The 27,919-nt window shown below is 60.8% G+C and overlaps 1 protein-coding gene across 1 annotated transcript; it reads left to right on the top strand.

Moving 5' to 3' along the window:
* Nucleotides 1–999: 999 nt before the first annotated feature.
* ATP6V1B1 (ATPase H+ transporting V1 subunit B1) lies at nt 1,000–27,291 on the top strand. Its single transcript, XM_030947389.1, has 14 exons — nt 1,000–1,099; nt 10,427–10,482; nt 12,721–12,819; nt 14,934–15,027; nt 18,369–18,398; nt 19,117–19,256; nt 20,253–20,354; nt 20,454–20,551; nt 21,285–21,408; nt 23,224–23,374; nt 25,112–25,194; nt 25,369–25,473; nt 26,918–27,047; nt 27,134–27,291. Exons 1-14 carry the CDS (start codon nt 1,000–1,002, stop codon nt 27,289–27,291), a joined length of 1,470 nt encoding a protein of 489 aa, XP_030803249.1.
* Nucleotides 27,292–27,919: the final 628 nt, after the last annotated feature.

The following is a 27,919-nucleotide window of genomic DNA, read 5'->3' on the forward strand; positions in this document are numbered from 1 at the left end:
ATCCCTATCCCTATCCCTATCCCTATCCCTATCCCTACTCATCCTTTATCTCTATTCCCTACCCCACCCCTTATCCCTATCCTCATTTCCTATCCCTGCCCCTTATCCCTATTCATCCCCCTATTCTTTATCCCTCCCCCTCTCTCTATCCCTATTCCCATCCCTATCCCTTACCCCTGTTCCATTGCCTGTCTCATACCCCTTATCCCTATCCCTATCCCATTCCATTCCCGTTCCCGTTCCCATCCCCATTCCCATTCCCATTCCCATTCCCATTCCCTCCGTTCCCGTTCCCATCCCCATCCCCATCCCCATCCCCATCCCCATTCCCATCCCCATTCCCGTTCCCGTTCCCGTTCCCATCCCCATCCCCATCCCCATCCCCATCCCCATTCCCATTCCCATCCCCATTCCCGTTCCCATCCCCATCCCCATCCCCATCCCCATTCCCATTCCCATTCCCGTTCCCATTCCCGTTCCTGTCCCCATTCCCATTCCCGTTCCCATTCCCATTCCCGTTCCCGTTCCCATCCCCATCCCCATCCCCATCCCCATTCCCATCCCCATTCCCGTTCCCATCCCCATCCCCATCCCCATCCCCATTCCCATTCCCGTTCCCATTCCCGTTCCTGTCCCCATTCCCATTCCCGTTCCCATTCCCATTCCCGTTCCCATTCCCATTCCCATTCCCATTCCCATTCCCATTCCCGTTCCCTCTCCCATTCCCGTTCCCTGCCCCCATCCCGGCTCCCGCGGTCCCGCCCCCGGCCGCTCCCTCCCGCTGTTTACAGCCAACACGCTGTCACCTGTGTCTCCGGTGCCACCTGTGTCTCCGGTGTCACCTGTGTCTCCGGTGTCACCTGTGCCGCCGGTGTCACCATTGCCGCCGGTGTCGCGGGCGGGGCCGGGCCGGGGCTACAAAACCCCGGGCGCTGCCGTGTCCTGCCCGGCGGGACCGGGACCGTGACGGCGACAAGGGACAGGGACAGGGACAGGGCCATGGCCGCCACCAAGGTGACAGCAGCGGCGACAGAGCTGGCGGCCGCCCGCGAGCACGGGCTGGCCGTGACCCGCGACTTCCACAGCAACCCCCGGCTGAGTGAGTGGGGGACACCGAGGGGACACCGCGGGGACACCGCGGGGACACCGAGGGGACACCGAGGGGCGAGCCCCGGGGAGGGGAGGGACATCGCTCTGTCCCCGAGCAGTGGTGGCAGGGACGAGGGGGTGACACCGAGCAGGAGTGCGTGGGTGGCACTGGAGCAGGTACAGGGACGTGTGGGTGACACTGGGGCAGGCAGGGGTGACAGGGACGGGCGAGTGACGCCGCGTCAGGAAGGGACAGAGGGGTGGCACTGGGACATGCAGGGGTGACAAGGACGGGCGGGTGGCACTGGGACAGGCAGGGATGGCAGGGATGGATGGGCGGGTGACACTGGCTCAGGAGGGGACAGCTGGGTGGCACTGCGGCAGGCAGGGTGACACAGGGGCCACGTGTGTCTCTCGAGGGGACAGGGGGACACTGCGGGGCTGCGGGGGTGTCCCTGCCTGGGGACCGCACCCACAAGGACCGCGGAAAGTGTCCCCACCTTGGGGACACCTGTGAGGCGCCGTGGTGACAACCGGGGCGCCCTTCCCGCTGTGTCCCCATCCCACGGCGACATCGGGACACCTGGTATCGTGTCAGCGCCACACGGGGCTGGACGATCCCCCTGTCACCTTGTCCCCAAGGCCCCGCTGTCCCCAAGGGCGTCCCTTGTGACCTTTGTGCCTTCGCTGCCGGGCAGTTCGGAAGCCACCTCGCTGCGATGGCGATGTCCCCAACCGGGTGGCTCCGGTCCCTCCCGAGCCGAGCTGGCCCTGCCCGGCCACCCGCCGTGTTTGCTGTCAACAGCGGCCACCCGCGGGTGACTCCTGCCCGTGTCGCCTGGCCGAGCGCCAGCCCTTGGCTCGGGTGTCACCCGCGTGTCCCTTTGCCAGGAAAAAACCGCCCCAGTTTCTTCCCGCTGGTCGCGTTTGTCCCCTCGAGGGACGCGTTTGTCCCCACCCTGTGCCCAGCCCGGCACCGCCACCCAGGCGGGGACAAAGTCCTGTCCCCAGTGTGTCCCTGTCACCCAGGTGGGCAGCTGGGACAGGCGGGTCCCAAAATGTTCTGGGAGGTGACAGCAGAGGTGGCAGGGGTTCCCCCAGTTCGGGATCCCAGTTTGGGGTCCCAGTTTGGGGTCGCAGTTTGGGGTCCCAGTTTGGGGTTCCAGTTTGTGGTCCCAGTTTGGGGTCCCACTTTAGGGTTCCAGTTTATGTTCCTGGTTTAGGGTCCCAGTTTGGGGTCCCAGTTTAGGGTCCCAGTTTGGGGTCCCAGTTTGGAGTCCCAGTTTGGGGTCCCAGTTTGGGGTCCCAGTTTAGGGTCCCAGTTTGGGGTCCCAGTTTGGAGTCCCAGTTTGGGGTCCCAGTTTAGGGTACCAGTTTATGTTCCCGGTTTAGGGTCCCAGTTTAGGGTACCAGTTTAGGGTCCCAGTTCAGGATCCCAGTTTGGGATCCCAGTTCAGGATCCCAGTTTAGAGTCCCAGTTCAGGATCCCAGTTTGGGATCCTAGTTCAGTATCCCAGTTTATGTTCCCAGTTTAGGGTCCCAGTTTGGAGTCCTAGCTTGCCGTCCCAGCTTGGGATCCCAGTTTAGGGTCCCAGTTTAGGGTCCCAGCTTACAGTTCCAGTTAAGGGTTCCAGGTCAGGTTCCCAGTTTAGGGTGCCAGTTTGGGGCCCCAGTTTAGGGTCCCAGTTTATATTCCCAGTTTAGGGTACCAGTTTAGGGTACCAGATAAGGATCCCAGTTTGGGGTCCCAGTTCAGTATCCCAGTTTATGTTCCCAGTTTAGGGTCCCAGTTTGGAGTCCTAGCTTGCCATCCCAGTTCAGTTTCCCAGTTTGGGGTCCCAGTTTTTGTTCCCAGTTTAGGGTCCCAGTTAAAGGTTCCAGTTTAGAGCCCCAGTTAAGGGTTCTCATTCAGGTTCCCAGTTAAGAGTTCCAGCTTAGAGTCCAAGTCTGTGGTCCCAGTTCAGTTTCCCAGTTTGGGGTCCCAGTCCTCACTGGGCACAGGGGTGGTGTCACTGTCCCCAGCTACAGCCCAGTGCCTGGAACTGGGAGAACTGGGATGGGCAGGGATGGATGGATGGATGACGGATGGATGGATGGATGGATGGATGGATGGATGGATGGATGGATGGATGGATGGATGGATGGATGGATGATGGATGGATGGATGGATGGATGATGGATGGATGGATGGATGGATGGATGATGGATGGATGATGGATGGATGGATGATGGATGGATGGATGGATCATGGATGGATCATGGGTGGATGGATCCATGGAAGGATGGATGGATGGATGGATGGATGGATGGATGGATCATGGATGGATCATGGATGGATCATGGATGGATGGATGGAGGGATGATGGATGATGGATGGATGATGGATGGATCATGGATGGATCATGGATGGATGGATGGATCATGGATGGATCATGGATGGATGGATCCATGGAAGGATGGATGGATGATGGATGGATGGATGGATGGATGGATGGATGGATGGATCATGGATGGATCATGGATGGATGGATCCATGGATGGATGGATGGACAGACAGATGGACACTCAATTTGTGCCACGCAGCCCCAGCCCAGCAGTGATTTTGGTGGGACACTTCCACATCCCAGCTGTCCCCACCATCCCTGACACCTCTCCTGCTCCAGGCACGGCCTGGTCCCTTTGGGATCCATTCCTGGTGCCGTCTGGGACACGGGCAGCAGCAGAGGAGCATCCAGGGACACTCCCAACCCTTGGCCACCCTTCCCTGGGGGGCTGTGACCCCACTGCCCCACAACAACCCCCACCCTTGATCCCACATCCTTTAGGATCCCTCCCCTCCCCTCTCCTCCCTCCCTGCTTGTTTTTTTTTCCACCAGCAAAACCCACAGCGAGCAACGATTGAATTTCCTCTTTTTTTTTTTTCACTCTCTTTTTTTCTTTTTTCTCCTTTTTTTTTTTTTTTCTCTCTCTCTCGCTGGCTTCACGCTTGGCTGGGGCCGCCTTTTCTGGGGCTGCCCCCACATGACTGTGCAGGTGTGTCTGGGAACCCGCGGCTGCCGGGGCCCTAATTAGTGGCATAGAGTGCGACCCCCCGCCGGGCTTTTCACGGCCCCTGCCAGCCCCGGGCCAGCCCCGCGGGGTTGACAGCGCGGCACAAAGTGACACACGGCACAATGGGCAGGTCCAGGAGGCGACCGGGGCCAGCCGGCGTTGATGGGAGGGGAAGCGGTCACTTGGGGATTGTCGCAAAAGTGCCAGGGTGGGCTCGGGGGAGCGAGAGGGGATTGGGAGGAGGAGTTGGAGGAGGAAAAAAGGTATGGGGTGCGTTTGTGGGGTGGGTTCTGGAAATTGGGCATTCGTGGGGTCGTAAAATCCTGGATTTCGGGTTGGGAGGGAGTTTGAATCGCAGCCAGTGCCACCCTCAGGGACACCTCCCGCTGTCCCAGGCTGCTCCAAGCCCTGTCCCTGTCCCTTGGACACTCCAGGGATGGGGATGCACCCAGCCCCATCCAGAACCTTCTGCCCCTCCCTGCCCTGCCAGGGGTGCCAGGGGTGGGGTCCCCCCTCTGTGCCCCGGGGGACACCGGGGACCCTCCCTGTGCCCCAGGGTGGCTCCGGACCAGCTCTGGAGCTGCTGGGGCAGCCCTGCACCCACAGCTTTGCTCTGGGAATGCGGATTTGGGGGATTTGGGAGCTGTTTATCCCTCCTGCTCCAGGTGTCCCCATCCCTTCCCAGCTCGGGAAGTTGGAGCGGGGGTTGAGCATCACTCTCCCCACATCCAGCCCAGAGGATGAGGTGGCAAAAAAGGGGAATGGCTTCCCACGGGAAAAGGGGAGATTTGGGTGGGATTTTGGGAAGGAATTCCTCCCTGGGAGGGATGAGGAGGGGCTGGGCTGGAATTCCCAGATTTGCTGCGGCTGCCTCTGGATCTCTGGAAGCACCCAAGGCCAGGCTGGATGGACCCGGATCCACCTGAGCTGGCAGAACAGATCGACCCTCCAGCTCCCTTCCCCGACCCCAAGCCCCTCTCGGAGGTGGCAGCGAGCCCCCGGCGCACTTTGCAGCCGAGCCCTGCGTGCCGGGAGGGGCCGGGAGGGGCCGCGGGGGCTGCGGAGGGCAGGGCGGGCGAGCGGGAGCAATTAGCGGCGGGTGGAGCCGGGTCGGGTCCCCTTTGTCACCGGGGGCCGCGGTCCCCCCCGCGCGGGCAGCAGTGCGTGAGTGTCAGCGCTGACGGAGATCGCATGTGACAGCAGCTGTGAATTTGGGGCTGGGGGTGTGGAAAGGCCACGTTGAAAGGCTTTGCTGCCCCCTCGGCCCCCTCGCCCCCCACCGCCCCCCGCCCCCGGCCGTGCCCCCGGCCGGCGGCCGCAGCCCACCCAGCCCGCGGCTGCGGCTTCATTATCGCTGCTGGGGCTTTCCGGTGCTCGCCCTGCGCTTCTCGGCCCTCCTCCTCCTCCTCCTCTTCCTCCTCGTCTTGTTCTTCTTCTCCTTCTCTTCTTCTGCTCGTCCTCCTCCGCCTCCTCTTCTTCCTCCTCTTCTCCTTGTTCTTCTCCTCCTTCTCTTCCTTCTCCTCTTCTGGTTATTCTCCTCCTTCTTTCCTTCTCCTCTTGTTATTCTCCTCGTCCTCTTCTTCCTCTTCCTCCTCTTCTTCTTCTCCTCCTCCTCTTCCTCCTCCTCTTTTCCTTCTCCTCCTCCTCGTCCTCCTCCTCTTCTTCTTCTCCTCCTCATCCTTTTCTTCCTCCTCCTCTTTCTTCTTCTCCTTCTTCTTCTTCTTCTCTTTCTCATCCTTCTTCACCTCTCCACCTCTTCCTCCTCCCTCGCCTTCTTCCTTTTTCTCCTCTTCCTCCACTTCTTCTTCTCCTCTTTCATGTCCTTCTCCTTCTCCTCCTCTTCCTCTTCTTCCTCCTCTTCTTCATCTTCCCCTTCTTCCTCTTCTTCCTCCTCCTTTTCTTCCTCCTCCTCTTCTTCTTCCTCTTCTTTTTATTCTTCTCCTCCTTCATCTCCACCTCCCCCTCCTCCTCTTTCCTCTTCCTCTTCTTCTCCTTCTATTTCTCACCCTTGTTCACCTCTTCCCACCTCTTCCTCCTCCCTCATCTTTTTTCCTTTTTCTCCTCTTCCTCCTCATTCTTTCTTCTTCTTTTCCTTTTTTTCCTCTTCCTCCTCATTCTTTCTTCTTTGTTTCCCTCTTTTCCTTTTTCTCCTCCTCCTCCTCCTCTCTCCCCACCCCAATTCCTTTCCAGGCTGTCCCCTGGCGTTGCTGTTGTGATTTCCCGCTCTGTCCCTACAGGACATCCCAGAGCCAGGCAGGGATGAGGAGCTGGAATGATCCCTGGAATGTCCAAGGCCAGGCTGGACACCGGGCTTGGAGCACCTGGGGTGGTGGGAGGGGTCCCTGGATGGAATCGGGTGGGATTTGAGGCCCCTGCCAACACAAACCATTCCAGGATTCCCGGATGTCCAGAGGTCCCTGCCCATGCATGGATGGATGGATGGATGGATGATGGATGGATGGATGGATGGATGGATGGATGGATGGATGGATGGATGGATGGATGGATGGATGGATGGATGGATGGATGGATGATGGATGGATGGATGATGGATGGATGAATGGATGGATGATGGATGGATGATGGATGGATGGATGGATGGATGGAGGATGGATGGATGATGGATGGATGGATGGATGGATGATGGATGGATGATGGATGGATGGATGGATGATGGATGGATGGATGGATGGATGGATGGATGGATGGATGGATGGATGGATGGATGGATGATGGATGATGGATGGATGGATGGATGATGGATGGATGATGGATGGATGGATGGATGGATGGATGGATGGATGGATGGATGGATGGATGGATGGATGGATGGATGGATGGATGGATGGATGGATGGATGGATGGATGGATGGATGGATGGATGGATGGATGGATGGATGGATGGATGGATGGATGGATGGATGGATGGATGGATGGATGGATGGATGGATGGATGGATGGATGGATGGATGGATGGATGGATGGATGGATGGATGGATGGATGGATGGATGGATGGATGGATGGATGGATGATGGATGGATGGATGATGGATGGATGGATGGATGGATGGATGGATGGATGGATGGATGGATGGATGGATGGATGGATGATGGATGGATGGATGGATGGATGATGGATGGATGGATGGACGGATGGGTGGATTAAGGATGGATTTCCATATCATCCAAGAGCTCAGCCAATGATCCAATGTCACCCCCAGTGACACCAGCCCTGCCAGAGGCTCCCACATTCCCGGTGGGAAGAGCCATCCCGGTGGGGCCGGAGGGCAGCCAGGAGTGTCCCCAAGGGGGTGGCAGCCACTGGGACCGCGCTGGTCACCCCCGTGGTGGGACAAGTGACACTCCAAACGTCCCTGTCCCACGGGGGTGACTTTGGGGCTGCTGAAAATTAAAAACCCCAGAAACTCCAGCCGGGGGAAGGGAAGCGGGAATGGGAATAAAAGGCCGGATGGTCACTTTGGGAATAAAGGGACAAAGGGGGGGGAGGGGGCTCCCGGTGTGCCGGCCCCTCCGGAGGCTGAATGGGCGAGCAGCAGGAGCCGGCCCTAATTGGGGAAGGGCAGAGAAGGCTAATTAGCTAATTAGCTCCTGGAGCGGGGCTGGGAGAACCTCGTGGGGCTCAGCAAGGCCAAGGGCAGGAGGAGCCGGGATGGGGCACAAATCCAGGCCGGAGGGGAAAGGACTGGGGGCAGGCCTGGGAGAATGTGGTTGGGAGAGGTGGGAATTCCATCCCTGTGCTCTGCTCAGGTGAGAGCCCACCTGCAGAGCTGCTCCAGCTTGCAGATCCCAAATTCAGGAGGGTGTGGAGCTGCTGCAGCAAATCCAGAGCAGATTCCAGAGCTATTCCCAGGGCTGGAGCCCCTCTGGAGCCAGGCTGGGAAAACTGGGAATGTTCCCCTGGAGAAGGGAAAAATCCAGGGAATCCTCAGAGTGCCTGGAGGGGCTGCAGGAGAGCTGGAGAGGGACTGGGGACAAGGCCTGCAGGGACAGGAGCCAGGGAATGGCTCCCACTGGGAAAGGGGAGATTGGGCTGGCATCTTGGCAAGGAATTCCTGGCTGGGCTGGAATTCCCAGATTTGCTGGGGCTGCCCCTGGATCCCTGGCAGTGCCCAAGGCTAGGTTGGACATTGGGGTTGGATCCACCTGAGACAGTGGAAGGTGCCAGGGATGGAATTCCTGGGCTTTAAGGAATTCCCAACCCAAACCAGCCCGGAATTCCATGATCCCATTGCTGGGATATTCGGGATCACTGGCACTGCCCTGGCTGAGGGGAGGGGACACCGAGGGTCCCGTTGTGCCACCAGGGTGACCCCACAGTGCCCCGTGGGGTGTCCAGGGGAGAAACGGGACCCATGCCCAGGAATGAACTGCCAGCTGGGGGACAGTGCCACCGTCAGCGCGGGGACATCAGGGACCCCCATCCCCGCGGGGCGCCCTGCAGCTGGCCCGGCCTCTCCGATCCGATTAGGATCAGGTGGGAATGCCGGAGCGCGGCGTGGCAGAGGGGGCAGGGCATGAAAGGGCCCGGCGGGGTCAGCGGGGCCGGGGCAGCGCTCGGGGCTGTGACACTTCCCGGCGTGATCAAGGCGCGGCTCAGAGCCGGATCAGCTGCCCCGCACCTGCACCTGCGCCCGCCGGGGGCCGATCCCAAAACCCGGCACTCCCAGGAGCCGATCCCAAACCCCGGTGTTCCCAGGAGCCAATAAACCAAAAATCCCGGGATAAAATTTCGATCCCAAACCCCGGTGTTCCCAGGAGCCGATCCCAAACCCCGGTGTTCCCGAAAATTGATCCTAAACCCGGTGTTCCCAGGAGCCGATCCCAGTCCCGGCGTTCCCGGGAATTGATCCCAAACCCGGCACTCCCGGGCATTGATCCCAAACCCCGGCATTCCCGCGAATTGATCCCAAACCCCGGCATTCCCGGGCATTGATCCCAAACCCCGGTGTTCCCGGGAATTGATGAACCCCGGCACTCCTGGGAATTGATCCTGAACCCACCGTTCCCAGGATCCCACCCGATCCCATTATTCCCAGGACCCCATCCCTGGCATTCCCGGGATCCCATCCCAACGCTAGAATTCTCGGGATCTCATCCCAATCCTGGAATTCCCTGGATCTCATCCCAATCCCAGAATTCCCAGGATCCCATCCCAATCCCATTATTCCCAGGACCCAATCCCTGGCATTCCCGGGGATCCAGTCCCAATCCCAGAATTCCCAGGATCCCATCCTAATCCCGGGATCCCATCCCAATGCCATTATTCCCGGCTTCCCATCCCAATCCCTGGAATTCCCTGGATCTCATCCCAATCCCAGAATTCCCAGGATCCCATCCCAATCCCATTATTCCCAGGACCCAATCCCTGGCATTCCCGGGGACCCAGTCCCAATCCCAGAATTCCCAGGATCCAATCCTAATCCTGGAATTCCCTGGATCCCACCCCAATCCCGGGATCCCATCCCAAACGCGGAACTCCCAGAATCCCAATCCCAGAATTCCCAGGATCTGATCCCAATACTGGAATTCCCTGGATCCCATCCCAATCCCAGAATTTCCAGGATCCCATCCCAATCCCGGGATCCCATCCCAATCCCGGGATCCCATCCCAATCCCTGGAATTCCCGGGATCCCACCCCAATCCCGGGATCCCATCCCAAACCTGGAACTCCCAGGATCCCAATCCCAGAATTTCCAGGATCCCATCCCAATCCTGGAACTCCCAGGATCCCAATCCCAAAATTCCCTGGATCTGTTGCCTCTCCCCGTGTTCCTACCCAGCTGCACCCCCGTTTGTCACCCTTGTCCTCTCTCCCCGTTTGTCACCGCCTGTCCCAGGGCTGTCCCCGCGGGGTCACACCCTCCTTTCCCCACCCCAATGTCACCCCCGGGCTGTCCCCAGCGTCCCCCCAGCACAGCGGGGACTTTGGGAAGTGTCCCCGCATCCCACCGGGCCAGGCACGATCCTCGGGCAAGGCGTGACTGGGAGGGGACAAGGGGACACTTCCCTGCTGGCCCTGGTGGCATTCCCAGCGGTGACATCCCCGCCGGGCACTTGGGGACACTTCCAGAAGGTGACACAGCCGCCGAGTGCCGTGTCACCACCGAGTGACATTTCCTGCAGTCGGTGACACAGTCGGGCCGCCACTGGTCACTCGGGGTGTCACCGGCGCAGGGAAAGGGACACAGGAAGGGACAGGACGCGGGGGTGGCACCGCCCGGGTGGCCCCGTGGCTCTGGGGACTGACGGTGTCCCCTCCCGCAGCCTACAGGACAGTGTGCGGTGTCAACGGGCCCCTGGTGGTGCTGGACAACGTCAAGGTAGGGCCCTGGGGTGACATGGGGACAGCTTGGCGGTGGCACCTGGGGCTGCGCGGGGACCCCCGTGCTGAGAGTGCAATGGGGGGAGTGTGTCCCCTGTCACCTGTCACCTGTCCTCTGTCCTCTCCCTCCTGCCCCCTGGGCTGTCCCCTGTCCCTTCTTCTCCATCTCTTGTCCCCTGGGCTGTCCCCTTTCCCTGTGCCATCCCTCCTGTCCCTTGTGCCCTGGGCTGTCCCCTGGGCTGTCCCCTGGGCTGTCCCCTCCTCTCCGGGGTCCGAGCTCCCTCCTCTGGACGCGCTCGGCAGCAGAGCCCTGTCCCCGCCTGCACGCGCGGGTGGCGTGTCCCGGTGTCCCCGTGTCCCCGTGTCCCCATGTCCCCGTGTCCCCATGTCCACGTGTCCCCATGTCCCGTGTCCCCATGTCCCCATGTTCCGGTGTCCCCGTGTCCCCATGTCCCCGTGTCCCGGTGACCCCATGTCCCCATGTCCCGGTGTCCCCATGTTCCCATGTCCCCGTGTCCCCATGTCCCCGTGTCCCCATGTCCCGGTGCCCCCGTGTCCCCATGCCCCGGTGTCCCCATGTCCCCGTGTCCCCATGTCCCGTGTCCCGTGTCCCCATGTCCCAGTGTCCCGGTGACCCCATGTCCCGGTGTCCCCATGTCCCGGTGTCCCCGTGTCCCCGCACAAGTGGCGTGTGCGCCCACACGGGGGACACTGGGGACACGGGGGACATTCCGTGGGACAGGTGTGTGCTCGGTCCGGGCACCCTGTCCCCCATGTCCTTTGTCCCTGCCCGAGCTCAGCCCACGTGTGTCCTTGTGTCCTGTCCCCTGTGTCCTGTCCCCTGTGTCCCTGTGCCCTGTCCCTGTGTCCTTGTGTCCTGTCCCCTGTGTCCCTGACCAAGCTCTGGCTCCTGTCCCTGCGTCCTGTGCACCTGCCTGAGTTCTGTCCCCTGTCCCGCTCTGTCCTTGTCCCCTGTCCCTTGTCCCCTGTTCCCTTTCCCAGCTCTGTCCCTTGTCCCCATCCCCTTTCCCAGCTCTTTCCTTGTCACCTGTCCCCCATCCCCTGTCCCCTTTCCCAGCTCTGTCCCTTGTCCCCTGTCCCCTGTCCCCTTTCCCAGCTCTGTCCCTTGTCCCCTGTCCCGTTTCCCAGCTCTGTCCTTGTCCCTTGTCCCCATCCCTTTCCCAGCCCTGTCCTTGTCCCCTGTCCCCCATCCCTGTCCCTTTCCCAGCTCTGTCCTTGTCACCTGTCCCCATCCCCTGTCCCCTGCCCAGCTCTGTCCCCTGTCCCCTGTCCCTTGTCCCCTGTCCCCTTTCCCAGCTCTGTCCCTTGTCCCCTGTCCCCATCCCCTGTCCCCTGCCCAGCTCTGTCCTTGTCCTCTGTCCCCTTTCCCAGCTCTGTCCCTTGTCCCCTTTCCCAGCTCTGTCCCTTGTCCCCTTTCCCAGCTCTGTCCCTTGTCCCTGTCCCCTTTCCCAGCTCTGTCCTTGTCCTCTGTCCCCCATTCCCTGTCCCCTTTCCCAGCTCTGTCCTTGTCCCCTGTCCCTTGTCCCCTGTCCCCTTTCCTAGCTCTGTCCCCTGTCCCCTGCCCAAGCCCCTTCTCCCACAGGGACCCTGCTCTGAGCGGGGCCACTCCACAACCCCCGTGTCCCCTCGCTGTCACCCTCCTTGTCCCTTGTCCCGCTTTCCTGGCTGGGCTGGGGCCACCCGGGTGACACCCAGAGGGTTTTGTCACCCGGTGTCGCATTTCCACGGCCCTGTCATTTATTAATTAATCAGCTCAATCAAAGGAGGAGGAGCAGGAGAGCCCTGCGCGACATCGGCCATTGTCCCCAGAGCAGGACGTGTCCCCTCCGTGTGCCCCGCGGTGTCCCCATGAGTGCCACTCGTGCCTCATGGGGACACCTCTGCCCTGGAGGTGGTGGCACCCTGGTGGCTCTGGCTGTGACAGCGTTCGGTGTCACCTCCTCGGGACGGGAAAATCCCCCCGACATCGGGGAAACTGAGGCACGGAGCGGTGCCACAGCCCAGGGGCAGCTCCAGGATGGGACAGTGACAGGGACAGGCAGCGCCACCCCTTTGCCACCCGGTGTGTCCCCGCCTCAGGGTTTGGTGGCTTCGGGACCAAAGGAGGGAAAATGAGGCAGCACCAGCAGAGCAGGCGGGGCTGGGGTGACAGGGGCGGGCTGAGGGGACAGAGGGGACGCCGCCACCCCGTTTGCCCGTGTCGCTGTCCCCACAGTTCGCCCAGTACGCCGAGATCGTGAACTTCACCCTGCCCAACGGCACCACCCGCAGCGGGCAGGTGCTGGAGGTGATGGGCGCCAAGGCCATCGTGCAGGTGAGCGCGGGGACACGGCGACACCGCGGGGACACGGCGACACCGCCACACGGCGACACGCCGGGTCTGCGCGACCCGGGGCTCTGTCTCTGTCCCCGGGCTCTGTCCCTGTCCCAGGTCCCTGTCCCGGAGCTCTGTCCCGGGGTTCTGTCCCTGTCCCAGGCTCTGTCCTGGGTCCCTGTCCTGGAGTTCTGTCCCTGTCACGGGTCCCTGCCCCAAGCTCTGTCCTGGATCCCTGTCCCGGGCCCTGTCCCTGTCCCGGGTCCCTGTCCTGGAGCTCTGTCCCTGTCCCGGGTCCCTGTCCCGGGTCCTTGTCCCGGAGTTCTGTCCCTGCCCCAGGCTCTGTCCCGGGTCCCTGTCCCGGGTCCCTGTCCCGGAGTTCTGTGCCTGCCCCAGGCTCTGTCCCGGGTCCCTGTCCCGGGTCCCTGTCCCGGGTCTGTCCGGGTCCCTGTCCCGGAGCTCTGTCCCGGGTCTCTGTCCCTGTCCCAGGGTCTGTCCGGGTCCCTGTCCCGGATTCTGTCCCTGTCCCGGGGCTCTGTCCCGTGGCTCTGTCCCCCTCCAGTGGTGGCTGTCGGGCTCGTGTCCCTGTGCTCTCTAGAGGCGTGACTGGTGTCCTGGGATGGCCAGGGGTGTCCTGGGATGGGCAATGTCCTGCGACAGGTGACAGTGTCCTGGGATGGCCAGGGGTGTCCTGGGATGGGTTCTGGGACAGGTGACAGTGTCCTGGGATGGCCAGGAGTGTCCTGGGATGGGCAGTGTTGTGGGACAGGTGACAGTGTCCTTGGACAGATAGTGGGGTCCTGTGAGGGACAGTGTCCTGGGACAAATGTCCTGGGACAGGGGACAGTGTCCTGGGACGGTCAGGGATGTCCTGGGATGGCCAGGGGTGTCCTGGGGCAGGGGACAGTGTCCTGGGACGGTCAGGGATGTCCTGGGATGGCCAGGGGTGTCCTGGGACAGGGGGTGTCCCCCTCCCCTCACCCCACAACCCCACACTGACCCCCCCTCCATCGCAGGATGGCGCTGCCATCACCCCCCAAAGCCACCAACCCTGGGACAGCCAGGCCATTGTCCCCAAAGCCACCAGCCCTGGGACAGCAGGGGCCGCTGGGATGTCCCCAAAGCCACCAGCCCTGGGTGGGATGTCCCCAAAGCCACCAGCCCTGGCTGGGGTGTCCCCAAAGCCACCAACCCTGGCCGGGGTGTCCCCAAAGCCACCAGCCCTGGGACTGCAGTGACCACCGGGGTGTCCCCAAAGCCACCAGTCCTTGCCGGGGTGTCCCCAGAGCCACCAGCCCTGGGACACCAGCAGCCACTGGGGTGTCCCCAAAGCCACCAGTCCTTGCTGGGGTGTCCCCAAAGCCACCAGCCCTGGGACTGCAGTGACCACCGGGGTGTCCCCAAAGCCGCGAGCCCTGGGACAGCAGGGGCTGCCAGGGTGTCCCCAAAGCCACCAGCCCTGGGACACCAGCGGCCACCGGGGTGTCCCCAAAGCCACCAACCCTGGGACACAAGCAGCCACCGGGGTGTCCCCAAAGCCGCGAGCCCCGGGGCTGTTTGGGGTCAAGCCCCCCCTAATTAGCCCGGATCCCCCCCCAGGTGGCCCCGCGGGGGCCCCAAAGTCGCTGCTCTGGTGCCACCTGCGCCTCGGCGCCGCCCTTTTAATCCTATCAGGGAGTCAGGCTCGGGCAGGGGGGACAAAAAGGGAGGAAAAGGGATAAAAGGAAGGAAAAAAAACTGAGAAAAGGGGATTTTCGCAGCCTCGGCGTTGTTGGGGGTGACCCGCAGCCACCTGGGGGGCTCCGAGTGTCACCTACCACCGTCCCCAGCTCCCCCTGCTCCCAGGGGCCACCCGGCTCTAATTAAAGCGGCGAGCCGGGGGTTAATTAACGCAAATTATGTCAAATATGATCCGGATCAAAAGGCGGCATTCACGTGTCCACCCCCAAAAAATATCCCCCCCAAAGCCCCTCAAGAAGGGTTTTTAACCCCAAACTTTGTCCCCTCTTTTATGTCCCCTCCCGGGGGGGGGGGTTGGGGTGAGCGTGGGTCACGTCACGTCCCGCGAAGCCTTAATTAATCCTGGTTAATTGCCCTCGCCGGGCACCCCGCAGGTGTTTGAGGGCACATCGGGCATCGATGCCAAGGCGACAACGTGCGAGTTCACGGGGGACATCCTGCGCACGCCGGTGTCCGAGGACATGCTGGGTGAGCTGGCACCGAAATTTGGGGGGCTTCGGGGGTTCGGGGTTCAGCTCTGCGGCTGAGAACGTCCCTGGGTCACCTCCGAGCTGTGACAGCCACCTGGGACAGGGCGGCACACGGCCCCGCGTCCTCCGTGCGCGGTGATCCCGGGAAACGCGCGGGGTGGGCGGGGAAAGGAGTCCCGGTGAGGTGGCACCGGGCTCCTGAAAGTGTCACCTCGTCCCTGGTGGTGTCACCTCGTCCCTGACGGTGTCACCCCATCCCTGTCAGTGTCACCTCGTCCCTGGCGGTGTCACCCCGTTCCTGGCGGTGTCACCTCGTCCCTGGCGGTGTCACCCCATCCCTGTCAGTGTCACCTCGTCCCTGGCGGTGTCACCCCGTTCCTGGCGGTGTCACCTCATCCCTGGTGGTGTCACCTCGTCCCTGGCGGTGTCACCTCGTCCCTGAAGGTGTCACCTCGTCCCTGGCGGTGTCACCCCGTCCCTGTCAGTGTCACCTCGTCCCTGGCGGTGTCACCTCATCCCTGGCGGTGTCACCCTGTTCCTGGCGGTGTCACCCTGTTCCTGGCGGTGTCACCTCATCCCTGGTGGTGTCACCCTATCCCTGGCGGTGTCACCTCGTCCCTGAAAGCGTCACAGCGTCCCTGGCGGTGTCACCCTATCCCTGGCGATGTCACCTCGTCCCTGTCAGTGTCATCTCGTCCCTGGCGGTGTCACCCTATCCCTGGCGGTGTCACCTCGTCCCTGTCAGTGTCATCTCGTCCCTAGCGGTGTCACCCCATCACTGGCGGTGTCACCTCATCCCTGGTGGTGTCACCGCATTCCTGGCGGTGTCACCCCGTCCCTGGCGGTGTCACCCCATCCCTGTCAGTGTCACCTCGTCCCTGGCGGTGTCACCTCATCCCTGGTGGTGTCACCTCATCCCTGCAAGTGTCACCTCATCCCTGGCGGTGTCACCCCATCCCTGGCAGTGTCACCCCATCCCTGGCAGTGTCACCTCGTCCCTGGCGGTGTCACCCCATCCCTGGCAGTGTCCCAGCCCGGGCCGGCCAGCACCCAAATCCACCTGGCACAGTGGAAGGTGTCCCCATGGCAGGAGGGTGACATCGATGCGATTTAGGGTCCCTTCCCCCCCCAACCTCTCTGGGATCCAGCTCTGAGCCCCCCCCGTCCCCTCATGTCCCCCGAGCCCCCCAAACCCCCCCGGGGGTCACTCGGGGTCGGGCCGGGGGGTGGCCCTGTCCCTGCGCTGTCCCCTCACCCACGGGGGCCGCGTGTCCGCCGCCATCCCGTCGCGCTCCCGCAAAGGGCAGGGGGGCGGTGTCACCTCCCCCGTGTCGCCCCCCCGGTGTCGCCCCCCCCCTGGCGCTCTCGGTGTCCCCCGGGAGTCGCCGCTGCCGTGGCCGCTGACCTTTCGTGCTCGGCGCTCGGCGCTGCCATCACGCTGATGCGCTGTGACACCGCTGCCGTGTCCCCGCACGGCCACCGCGTCCCGTGGGGGACAGGGGGGGGCGGGCAGGGGGCGGCAGCCACCGAGGCGAGGTCAGGGAACCGTGGCTTTGTCGCGATCGATGCCGCCGCGGCTCCGAAACGGTCGATGAGGTTGAGAGGGAGCGGCGAGGCCTCGTCCCCTCCCTGGGGACCGTTGGGGGGTTGGTGTCACCCCACTGAGCTGGGGACTGAGAGAGGGGAGAGACTGGGGACGTGGGGACACGGGGACAGAGTGATGGGGACACAGAGACATGGGAACTCAAGGACAGAGTGATGGGGGTGATGGGGACATGGGGACGCAGGGACAGGGTGATGGGGACATGGGGACAGGATTATAGGGACATGGGGACAGAGTGATGGGGGTGATGGTGACATGGGGACGCAGGGACAGGGTGGTGGGGGTGATGGTGACATGGGGACGCAGGGACAGGGTGGTGGGGGTGATGGGGACATGGGGACATGGGGACACAGGGATGGGGTAATGGGGGTGATGGGGACGCAGAGACAGGATGGTGGGTGACATGGGGACACAGGGATAGCGTGATGGGGATGTGGGGACACAGTGACAGTGTGATGGGGACAGAGTGATGGGGGTAATGGTGACATGGGGACACAGAGACAGGGTGATGGGGATGTGGGGACACAGTGACAGTGTGATGGGGACACAGGGACACGGGGACAGAGTGATGGGGGTGATGGGGACATGGGGACACAGGGACAGGGTGATGGGGACAGAGTGATGGGGGTAATGGTGACATGGGGACACAGAGACAGGGTGATGGGGATGTGGGGACACAGTGACAGTGTGATGGGGACAGAGTGATGGGGGTAATGGTGACATGGGGACACAGAGACAGGGTGATGGGGATGTGGGGACACAGTGACAGTGTGATGGGGACACAGGGACACGGGGACAGAGTGATGGGGGTGATGGGGACATGGGGACATAGGGACAGGGTGATGGGGACATGGGGACACAGGGATGGGGTAATGGGGGTGATGGGGACACAGGGACAGGGTGGTGGGGGACATGGGGACACAGGGATAGCGTGATGGGGTGATGGGGACATGGGGAGGGACAGGATGATGGGGATGTGGGGACACAGAGACAGGGTGATATGGGTCATGGGGACATGGGGACACAGGGATAGGGTGATGGGGGACAATGGGGACATAGGGACAGGGTGATGGGGGTGATGGGGACATGGGGACACAAGGACAGGGTGGTGGGGGTGATGGTGACATGGGGACAAGGGGACAGGGTGGTGGGGGGTGATGGGGATATGGGGACACGGGGACTGGGTGATGGGGACATTGGGACATGGGGACAGGGTGATGGGGACACGCGGACAAGGGGACAGGGTGGTGGAGGTGGTGGGGACATGGGGACACAGGGACTGGGTGATGGGGACACAGGGACATGGGGACAGGGTGATGGAGGTGACTGGGGGCATCGAGACATGGAAAGGATGATGGGGACAAGGTCCTGTCCCCTGCGCCTTTATGGGGGGTCTCAGTGTCACCACCCTGCCTGGGAACCCAGGACCCAAGGGGGAGGTGACAGGGGTGGCCATGGGCATGGGGACACGGGGACAGGGTTATGGGGGTGGCTGGGGACATGGAGGGGACCTGGGGGTCTTGTCCCCATGTGCTGGCACCTTCCCGCCACAGGAGCTGCAGTGTCACCGAACCTGCAGGTGACACTTCCTGCCCCACCCCCGGTCCCTGTGTCCCCTCTGGGGGTGGGAGACATGTCCCGGGATCGGGATGGGGACCGTGTCCCAGTCCATGGGACCAGCAGGTGCCACCCCCAGCTGGTGGCCTCAGGCAGGGACAGTCCCTGTGTCCCCACAGGCCGGGTGTTCAACCCTCCCCAAACCCATCGCAGCGTCCCCTGATGGGCTTCCTCACATCAACGGTACGCCGGCAGCATGGGGATGGCTTGGGATGGGCTGGAATTGGGGTGTCACCATGCCCTGTGGTGCCACCACATCCCTGCATCCATCCATCCCTCCATCCATCCCTCCATCCATCCATCCATCCATCCATCCATCCATCCATCCATCCATCCATCCATCCATCCATCATCCATCCATCATCCATCCATCCCTCCATCATCCATCCATCCATCCATCCATCCATCCATCCATCATCCATCCATCCATCCATCCATATCCATCCATCATCCATCCATCCATCCATCCATCCATCATCCATCCATCCATCATCCATCCATCATCCATCCATCCATCCATCCATCATCCATCCATCATCCATCCATCCATCCATCCATCCATCCATCCATCCATCCATCCATCCATCCATCCATCCCCACCGGGGTGCTCCAGGAGGTTGTCCAGGCACTGGGATGGTTCCTGTCCCCCCCACCCAGAGCTGCTCCCTGCTCATCTCCAGAACTTCCTTCCCAATTTTTGCCACCAACCAGGGCCATCCTCCCTCCTATCCCTGGCAGTGTCCCAGGCCAGGCTGGACAGCGCTTGGAGCACCCCGGCATAATGGGAATTGTCCCTGGGTGGGACCTAAGGGGTTCAAGGCCCCCTCCAACCCCACCATTCCATGATTCCTCTATTTCCCGCTCCAGGCCAGCCCATCAACCCCCACGGGCGGATCTATCCTGAGGAGATGATCCAGACCGGGATCTCTCCCATCGACGTCATGAACAGCATCGCCCGCGGACAGAAAATTCCCATCTTCTCCGCCGCTGGGCTGCCCCACAACGAGGTGGGATTGTGGGAGGAGGAGCATGGAGGGGTTGGGAAGGTCGGATCCCCGCTCCTGTGGTTGGGAAGCTGCTGTCAGTTCGTGCCTCAGTTTCCCTGTTGGCACGGCAATGCCTGTGCGCTGTGTGGGAGGATCAGGGCTGGTTTGGGGTCCCTAAATCTAGGGATTGGGGGGCTCCAGACCCTTCTCATGTCCCCATGAGTGTGGGATGGAGCAGGAGGGGCTGGGAATTCCAGAGGGGGAAGGAATGGGATGGGACAGGATGGGACGGGATGAGATGGGACAGGGTGGGATGGGATCCATGGGGTGGAATGGGATGGCATGGCATGGCATGGGATCCATGGGGTGGGATCCTTTGCATGGGATTGGGATGGCATGGCATGGGATGGGATCCATGGGATAGGAGAGGATTGGGATGGGATGGGATTCATGGAATGAGGTGGGATGGGATTGATGGGATGGGATGGGAGAGGATTGGGATGGGATGGGATCCATGGCATGGGATGCGATTGGGATGGGATCAGTTGGATGGGATGGGATGGGATGGGATGGGATGGGATGGGATGGGATGGGATGGGATCCATGGGATGGGATCCATGGCATGGGATGGGATGGGATGGGATGGGATGGGATGGGATGGGAACCATGGCATGGGGTGGGATGGGATCCATGGCATGGGATGGGATTGGGATGGGATCAGTTGGATGGGATGGGATGGGATGGGAAGGGCATGGGATGGCGATGGGATCCATGGCATGGGATCCATGGCATGGGATGGGACGTGATCCGTAGGGCAGGATATGATGGGAACCATCCCTGACCAGACAGGAGTGACCACAGGCAAGGCAGGACACAGCAAGAGGGGGACACCCTGCTGGTCCCTGGCCCATGGGGCCATGTCCCGGTCCCACAGGGGCCACGGCCACTCCAGGGTGTCCCTGCTGCCACCCCTGTCCCTGTCCCTGCTGCCACCCCTGTCCCTGTCCCCTCCCTCAGATTGCGGCGCAGATCTGCCGCCAGGCCGGGCTGGTGAAGAAATCCAAGGATGTGGTGGATTTCCACGAGGACAACTTCGCCATCGTCTTTGCGGCCATGGGGGTGAGTCATGTCATGCCAGGTGACCCCAGAAGCGCCCTGTCCTCGTGTCCCCGTGTCCCCATGTCCCCACCCGCTGACCGCATGTCCTGCCCGCCGCAGGTGAACATGGAGACCGCGCGGTTCTTCAAGTCGGACTTTGAGCAGAACGGCTCCATGGAGAACGTGTGCCTCTTCCTCAACCTGGCCAACGACCCCACGTGAGGCACAGCCCTGCCTCCTCCTCCTCTTCCTCTCCTTCTCCCTCCTCCTCCTTTCTCCTTTTGTCTCCTCATTCTTCCTTCTCCCTCCTCCTCCTCTTTTTTCTCCTTCTTTCTCCTCCTTTTTCTTCCTCCTCCTCCTCCTCTTCCCTCTCTCTTTTCCCTTCTCCTCTTCCATCTCTCTTTTTCCTTCTCCTTTTCCCTTCTCCTTCTCCCTTCCTCTCCTCCTTCTCCCTCCTCTCTTATTTTCTCCTTCCTTTTTCTTTTCCTTTCTCCTTCTTCTTTCTCCTTTTCCCTCTTTTCCTTCTCTCTCCTCCTCCTTCCTTTCTTATTCTTTTCCTTCCTTCTTCTTTTCCTTTCTCCTTCTCCCACATTCTCCTTCTCCTTCTTTCCCTTCTTCTTTCTTTCCCTTCCTCCTCCTCCTCCTTTTTCCTTTTTCTTTCTTTCTCTTTCTTTTCTCTGAATTTTCTTCCATTTTCCTTTCCTTTCTTCCTCCTTTTCCTCCTTCTTTCTTCTCTCTCCTTATTTCCTTCTCCATTTTCCTTCTCCTTCTCCTTCTCCTTCTCCTTCTCCTTCTCCTTCTCCTTCTCCTTCTCCTTCTCCTTCTCCTTCTCCTTCTCCTTCTCCTTCCTTCCTTCCTCCCCCTTCCCTCTCTCCCTCCCTTCCCTGGCACCCCAAACCTGCCCTGCGGGGGCTAATTAACCTAATTGCGCTAATTGGGGGTGTCCCACAGGATCGAGAGGATCATCACTCCGCGGCTGGCGCTGACCACGGCCGAGTTCCTGGCATACCAGTGCGAGAAGCACGTGCTGGTCATCCTGACCGACATGAGCTCCTACGCCGAGGCTCTCCGAGAGGTCAGCGCGGGGTGGCCGCGGGGTTTGGGGGCCCAGGGTGACAAGGACAGCTCAGCGTCCTTGGGGTGTTTGGGGTGCTCAGGGTGACAAGGACCAGCCCAGGGTCCTTGGGGGGGTTTGGGGTGACAAGGACAGCCCAGGGTCCTTGGCCAGTTTGAGGTGCTCAGGGTGACAAGGACAGCTGGAGGTCCCAGGGTCCTTGTGGGGCCTGGGGGAACAAGGACAGCCCAGGGTCCCTGGAGGATTTGAGGTGACAAGGACAGCTGGGCATACCAGGGTCCTTGGGGTGCTCAGGGTGACAAGGACAGCCCAGTGTCCTTGGCGAGTTTGGGGTGCTCAGGGTGACCAGGACAGCTGGGGATCTCAGGATCCCTGGGGGCTTTGGGGTGACAAGGACAGCTGGGGGTGACAGGGTCTTTGGGGATTTGGGGTGCTCAGGGTGACAAGGACAGCCCTGGGTCCTTGGGGTGTTTGGGGTGACAAGGACAATGCAGGGTCCTTGGGGTGTTTGGGGTGCTCACGGTGATAGGGACAGCCCAGGGTCCTTGGGGACCTTGCGGTGCTCAGGGTGACAAGGACAGCTGGGATTCCCATGGTTTTGGGGGCTTTGGGGGTTTTGAGGTGTTTGGGGTGTCTGGGGTGCTTGGGGCAGCAGCACACGTGGGGTTCCCAAGATTCTTGGGGTGTCTGGGGTGCTCAGAATCCTCAACACACCTGGGGTTTCATGGGTTTTGAGTTTTTTGGGGTGTTCGGGGCGCCCAGCACACCTGGGGTTTTTGGGGTTGCCTGAGCTGTTCAGGACACTCGTGTCCCTTGTCTCTGCCGTAGTTTTTGTGGTGGTTGGGGTTTTTGGGGTGCCCGGGATGTTTGGGGTGTCTGGGGTGCTCAGAATCCTTAGCACACCTGGGGATTCCGTGGTTCTTGGGGTATTTGGGGCGCCCAGCACACCTGGGGTTTTTGGGGCTGCCTGGGCTGTTCAGGACACTCATGTCCCTTGTCTCTGCCGTAGTTTTTGGGGTGTTTGGGGTTTTTAGGGTGCCCGAGATGTTTGGGGTGTCGGGGGTGACAAGGACAGCTGGGGGTGACAGGGTCCTTGGGGAGTTTGGGGTGATGAGGGTGACAAGAACATCTGGGATTTCCATAGTTTTGGGGGGTTTTGAGGTGTTTGGGGTTTTTGGGGTGTCTAGAATGCTCAGAATTCCCAGCACACCTGGGGTTCCCAAGCTTCTGGAGTTTTTGGGGTGTTTGGGGCACCCAGAACACCTGGGCTGCTCAGGACACTCGTGTCCCTCATTCTTCCTGTGGTGTTTGGGGTATTTGGGGTATTTGGGATGCTCGGAATCCTCAGCACACCTGGGGTTTCATGGGTTTTGAGTTTTTTGGGGTGCTTGGGGCACCCAGCACACCCGGGATTTTTGGGGTTGCCTGGACTGCTCAGGACACTCATGTCCCTCATGCCTCCCACGGTTTTTGGGGTGTTTGGGGTGTTTGGGGTGCTCAGGATTCTCAGCACACCTGGGATTTTCACAGGTTTTGAGTTATTTGGGGTGTTTGGGGCGCTCAGCACACCTGGGGTTTTTGGGGTTGCCTGAGCTGCTGGAACACTCGTGTCCCTCGTGCTTCCCATGGTTTTTGGGGTGTTTGGGGTGTCTAGAGCTCAGGATTCCCAGCACACCTGGGGTTCCCAAGCTTCTTGAGTTTTTCGAGATATTTGGGGCACCCAGGCTACCTAGGCTGCTCAGGACACTCGTGTCCCCTTTGCCTCCCGTGGCTTTTGGGGTGTTCGGGGTGCCCTGACCGCCCCAAACCCCGCAGGTGTCAGCAGCCAGGGAGGAGGTCCCGGGCCGCCGCGGCTTCCCCGGCTACATGTACACGGACCTGGCCACCATCTACGAGCGCGCCGGGCGCGTGGAGGGCAGGAACGGCTCCATCACCCAGATCCCCATCCTCACCATGCCCAACGACGGTCAGCGGGACACGGTGGGGCCGGGAATACCGGGAGGGGGCGGGAACGCCGTGGGAGATCGGGATTTCCCCACTCTGGGAATCGCAGGATTGGGAAATCCCAAATTGCGCTGGTTTTACCCGGGTTTGGGAGCTCCTGGGGCGGTGAGGATGCTGGGGTGGTTTGGGGTCTGAGAGTTCTCCATGTCCCCAACAACCCCTCAACACCTCCTGTTTGGGGTCCTTGGCTTCAGGAAGGTGACACCAAAACCCCTCTGTGCCATCCCAGCCACCCCATCCCCTCCCATTTGGGGTCCCTGGACAAGGGGGTGACACCAAAACCTCTCTGTGTCACCCCAATCACCCCGTTCCCACTCATTTGGGGTCACTCCAGGACAAGGGGGTGACGCTGAGATCCCTCTCTGCCACCCCAACCACCTCATCCCCTCCCATTTGGGGTCCCTGGACAAGGGGGTGACACCAAAACCCCTCTGTGCCATCCCAGCCACCCCATTCCCACTCATTTAGGGTCACTCCAGGACAAGGGGGTGACACCAAAACCTCTCTGTGCTACCCCAACCACCCAGATTTGGGGTGCCCAGCTCCAGGACAAGGGGGTGACACTGAGGTCCCTCTGTGCCACCCCAAACACCCCATCCCCTCCCATTTGGGGTCCCTGGACAAGGGGGTGACACTGAGATCCCTCTGTGCCACCCCAACCACGCCATCCCCTCCCATTTGGGGTCCCTGGACAAGGGGGTGACACCAAAACCCCTCTGTGCCACCCCAACCACCCCATCCCCTCCCATTTGGGGTCACTCCAGGATAAGGGGGTGACACCAAAACCTCTCTGTGCCACCCCAACCACCCAGATTTGGGGTTGCTTCAGGACAAGGGGGTGACACCAAAACTGCTCTGTGCTACCCCAACCACCCAGATTTGGGGTGCCCAGCTCCAGGACAAGGGGGTGACACTGAGATCCCTCTCTGCCACCCTAACTACCCCATCCCCTCCCATTTGGGGTCCCTGGACAAGGGGGTGACACCAAAACCTCTCTGTGTCACCCCAATCACCCCGTTCCCACTCATTTGGGGTCACTCCAGGACAAGGGGGTGACGCTGAGATCCCTCTCTGCCACCCCAACCACCTCATCCCCTCCCATTTGGGGTCCCTGGACAAGGGGGTGACACCAAAACCCCTCTGTGCCATCCCAGCCACCCCATTCCCACTCATTTAGGGTCACTCCAGGACAAGGGGGTGACACCAAAACCTCTCTGTGCTACCCCAACCACCCAGATTTGGGGTGCCCAGCTCCAGGACAAGGGGGTGACACTGAGGTCCCTCTGTGCCACCCCAAACACCCCATCCCCTCCCATTTGGGGTCCCTGGACAAGGGGGTGACACTGAGACCCCTCTGTGCCACCCCAACCACCCCATCCCCTCCCATTTGGGGTCTTCAGGTCCAGGACAAGGGAGCGGCACCAAAACCCCTCTGTGCCACCCCATCCCCTCCCATTTGGGGTCGCTCCAGGAAAAGGGGGTGACACCAGAACCCCTCTGTGTCACCCCAACCACCTCATCCCCTCCCATTTGGGGTCTCTCCAGGACAAGGGGGTGACACCAAGCCCCCCCCTACTGACCCCAGTGGGGTCTGTGCTGCCCCGGTGACCCCACAGATGTCACCCAGCGCTGTCCCATGTCCAGCTGAGCTGCCAGCGCCACTTTGGGGTCTCACAACCCCTCTGTCGCCCCACCCCAGACATCACCCACCCCATCCCCGACCTGACTGGGTTCATCACTGAGGGCCAGATCTACGTGGACCGGCAGCTCCACAACCGCCAGGTTCGTTCCCAAACCCCTTCCCATCTCCGGGGATGGATCCAGGGATGGATCCAGGGCTGGATCCAGCACCCACCAGGGCTGGAAACCACCCGGGAACACCAGGATAGGGGTGCTGGGAGTAGGGGTGGGGTCCCCCAGCTCTGGCTGGACATTGGGGTTGCTCCACCCCTACAGATTTACCCCCCCATCAACGTTCTGCCGTCCCTGTCCCGGCTGATGAAATCGGCCATCGGAGAGGGAATGACCAGGAAGGACCACGGGGACGTGTCCAACCAGCTGGTGAGGGCTTGGGGACACTCGGGGTGGGGCGTTTGTCACTTCAGGGCCCTCATGTCGCCCTGCTCGGGGAGGCTTAGGGGAGGCCCCACCCGTGGAGCTGCTTCTGCTCCCAGATCCCAAGTTCAGGAGGGTTTGGAGCTGCTGGAGCAATTCCAGAGCAGATTCTGGAGATGTTCTGAGGGCTGGAGCTGTTCTGGAGCCAGGCTGGGAGAGCTGGGAATATTCTCCTGGAGAAGGGAAGAGCTCAGAGCACCAGGAATGGCCACGGGATTGCAGAGGGAAGCTCTGATTTTGGGATGATTCAGGATTGGATCCCACTGAGCTCCACGGGGTGTCCTAAATCCCAAATCTTCATCTGCCTTTATTGGGATGGGGGGAAAATACAGGGAAAGCGAAAACACACGGGAATGCTGGGGCTGCCCCAAATCCCTGGGAATGTCCAAGGCCAGGATGGATGGATGATGGATGGATGGATGGATGATGGATGGATGGATGGATGGATGGATGGATGGATGGATGGATGGATGATGGATGGATGGATGGATGGATGGATGGATGGATGGATGGATGGATGGATGATGGATGGATGGATGGATGGATGCATGGATGGATGGATGGATGATGGATGGATGGATGGATGATGGATGGATGGATGGATGGATGGATGATGGATGGATGCATGGATGGATGGATGATGGATGGATGGATGGATGGATGGATGCATGGATGGATGGATGGATGCATGGATGGATGGATGGATGGATGGATGGAACAGAATTTGGGATGGGAAGGAATTGGGCTGATTTGGGATGAGATAGAATTGAGATGAAATGGGGTGGGATAAAATGACATGGGGAGGAAATGCGATGGGATGGGATGGGATGGGATGGGAGGGACAGGACACAGAAGCAACCCAGGGTAGGGGAAGGTGTCCCTAAAGATGGATGGGATGGGATGGGATGGGATGGGATGGGATGGGATGGGATGGGATGGGATGGGATGGGATGGGATGGGATGGGATGGGATGGGATGGGATGGGATGGGATGGGATTTAAGGTCCCTCCAACCCAAACCATTCCATAATTCTAGAGTCAGACTGGGAGAGCTGGGAATGTTCCCCTGGAGGAGGGAAAATTCCAGGGAATCCTCAGAGTGCCTGGAGGGGCTCCAGGAGAGCTGGAGAGGGACTGGGGACAAGGCCTGCAGGGACAGGAGCCAGGGAATGGCTCCCACTGGGAAAGGGGAGATTGGGCTGGCATCTTGGCAAGGAATTCCTGGCTAGGCTGGAATTCCCAGATTTGCTGGGGCTGCCCCTGGATCCCTGGCAGTGCCCAAGGCCAGGCTGGGATGGATCTTGGAGCCACCTGGGATGGTGGGAGGTGTCCCTTGGTGTCCCTGGCTGGGCTGTGGGGTCCGTGCCCATCCCAATCCCTTGACCCCGCAGTACGCCTGCTACGCCATCGGGAAGGACGTGCAGGCCATGAAGGCCGTGGTGGGCGAGGAGGCCCTGTCCGCCGACGACCTCCTGTACCTGGAGTTCCTGCACAAGTTCGAGAAGCACTTCATCTCCCAGGGTGAGCCTCGGGCCCTAAACTGGGCATTTGGGATCCGGGGGAGCCCCTGCAGCAGCCCCAAATCCTCCACCCCGCTCTCCTGGCAGGTCCCTATGAGAACCGGAGCATTTTCGAGTCGCTGGACATCGGCTGGCAGCTCCTGCGCATCTTCCCCAAGCAGCTCCTCAAGCGCATCCCCGAGAACATCCTGGCCGAGTTCTACCCGCGCGAGGCCAAGGCGCCTGAGCAGGGCACGGCCCTGTGACCCCCAAATCCACACAAATCCCCCTTTTCCTGCAATCAGATCTCCCTTTCCTAAAATCGGCAAAAATTTGGCTTTATTGGTGAATAAAAAACCGTGGTCACCAAACCCTTCTGTGCTCCCATGTTTCCTTCCATGGCCATGGAATTCCCACCCTGGGAACTCCTGGAGTGGCAGTTCCTGACCCCATCCCAAGCTGCAGCTCCCCAAAACCTCAAAATTCTGTGTTTTAGGGGAAAACTCCCCTTTCCTACAGTTGGATCCCCCTTCCTAAAACTGACAAAAATCTCTTTTGTTTTTATCGATGAATAAACAACTGTCATCACCAAACCCTTCCATTCTCTGATGTTTCCTTCCATGGCCATGGAATTCCCATCTGGGAATTCCTGGAGTGGCAGTTCCTGACCCCACTCTGATCTGCAGCTCCCCAAAACCCCATAATTCTGTGTTTTAGGGGAAAACTCCCCTTTCCTGCAATCGGATCCCCCTTTCCTAAAATCGGCAAAAATTTGGCTTTATTGGTGAATAAAAAACCGTGGTCACCAAACCCTTCTGTGCTCCAATGTTTCCTTCCATGGCCATGGAATTCCCACCCTGGAATCCCTGGAGTGGCAGTTCCTGACCCCACTCT

Source organism: Camarhynchus parvulus, chromosome 4 (genome assembly GCF_901933205.1).
Source record: "Camarhynchus parvulus chromosome 4, STF_HiC, whole genome shotgun sequence".
NCBI classification, from domain to species: domain Eukaryota; kingdom Metazoa; phylum Chordata; class Aves; order Passeriformes; family Thraupidae; genus Camarhynchus; species Camarhynchus parvulus.

Excerpts from the sequence above, each read along its gene's own strand:
- ATP6V1B1 (XM_030947389.1), top strand. The coding sequence starts at position 1,000 with ATGGCCGCCACCAAGGTGACAGCAGCGGCGACAGAGCTGGCGGCCGCC. Across the intron at positions 21,409-23,223 it reads ACGCCGAGGCTCTCCGAGAG|GTGTCAGCAGCCAGGGAGGA; the intron begins GTCAGCGCGGGG and ends CAAACCCCGCAG. Across the intron at positions 27,048-27,133 it reads GAAGCACTTCATCTCCCAGG|GTCCCTATGAGAACCGGAGC; the intron begins GTGAGCCTCGGG and ends CTCTCCTGGCAG.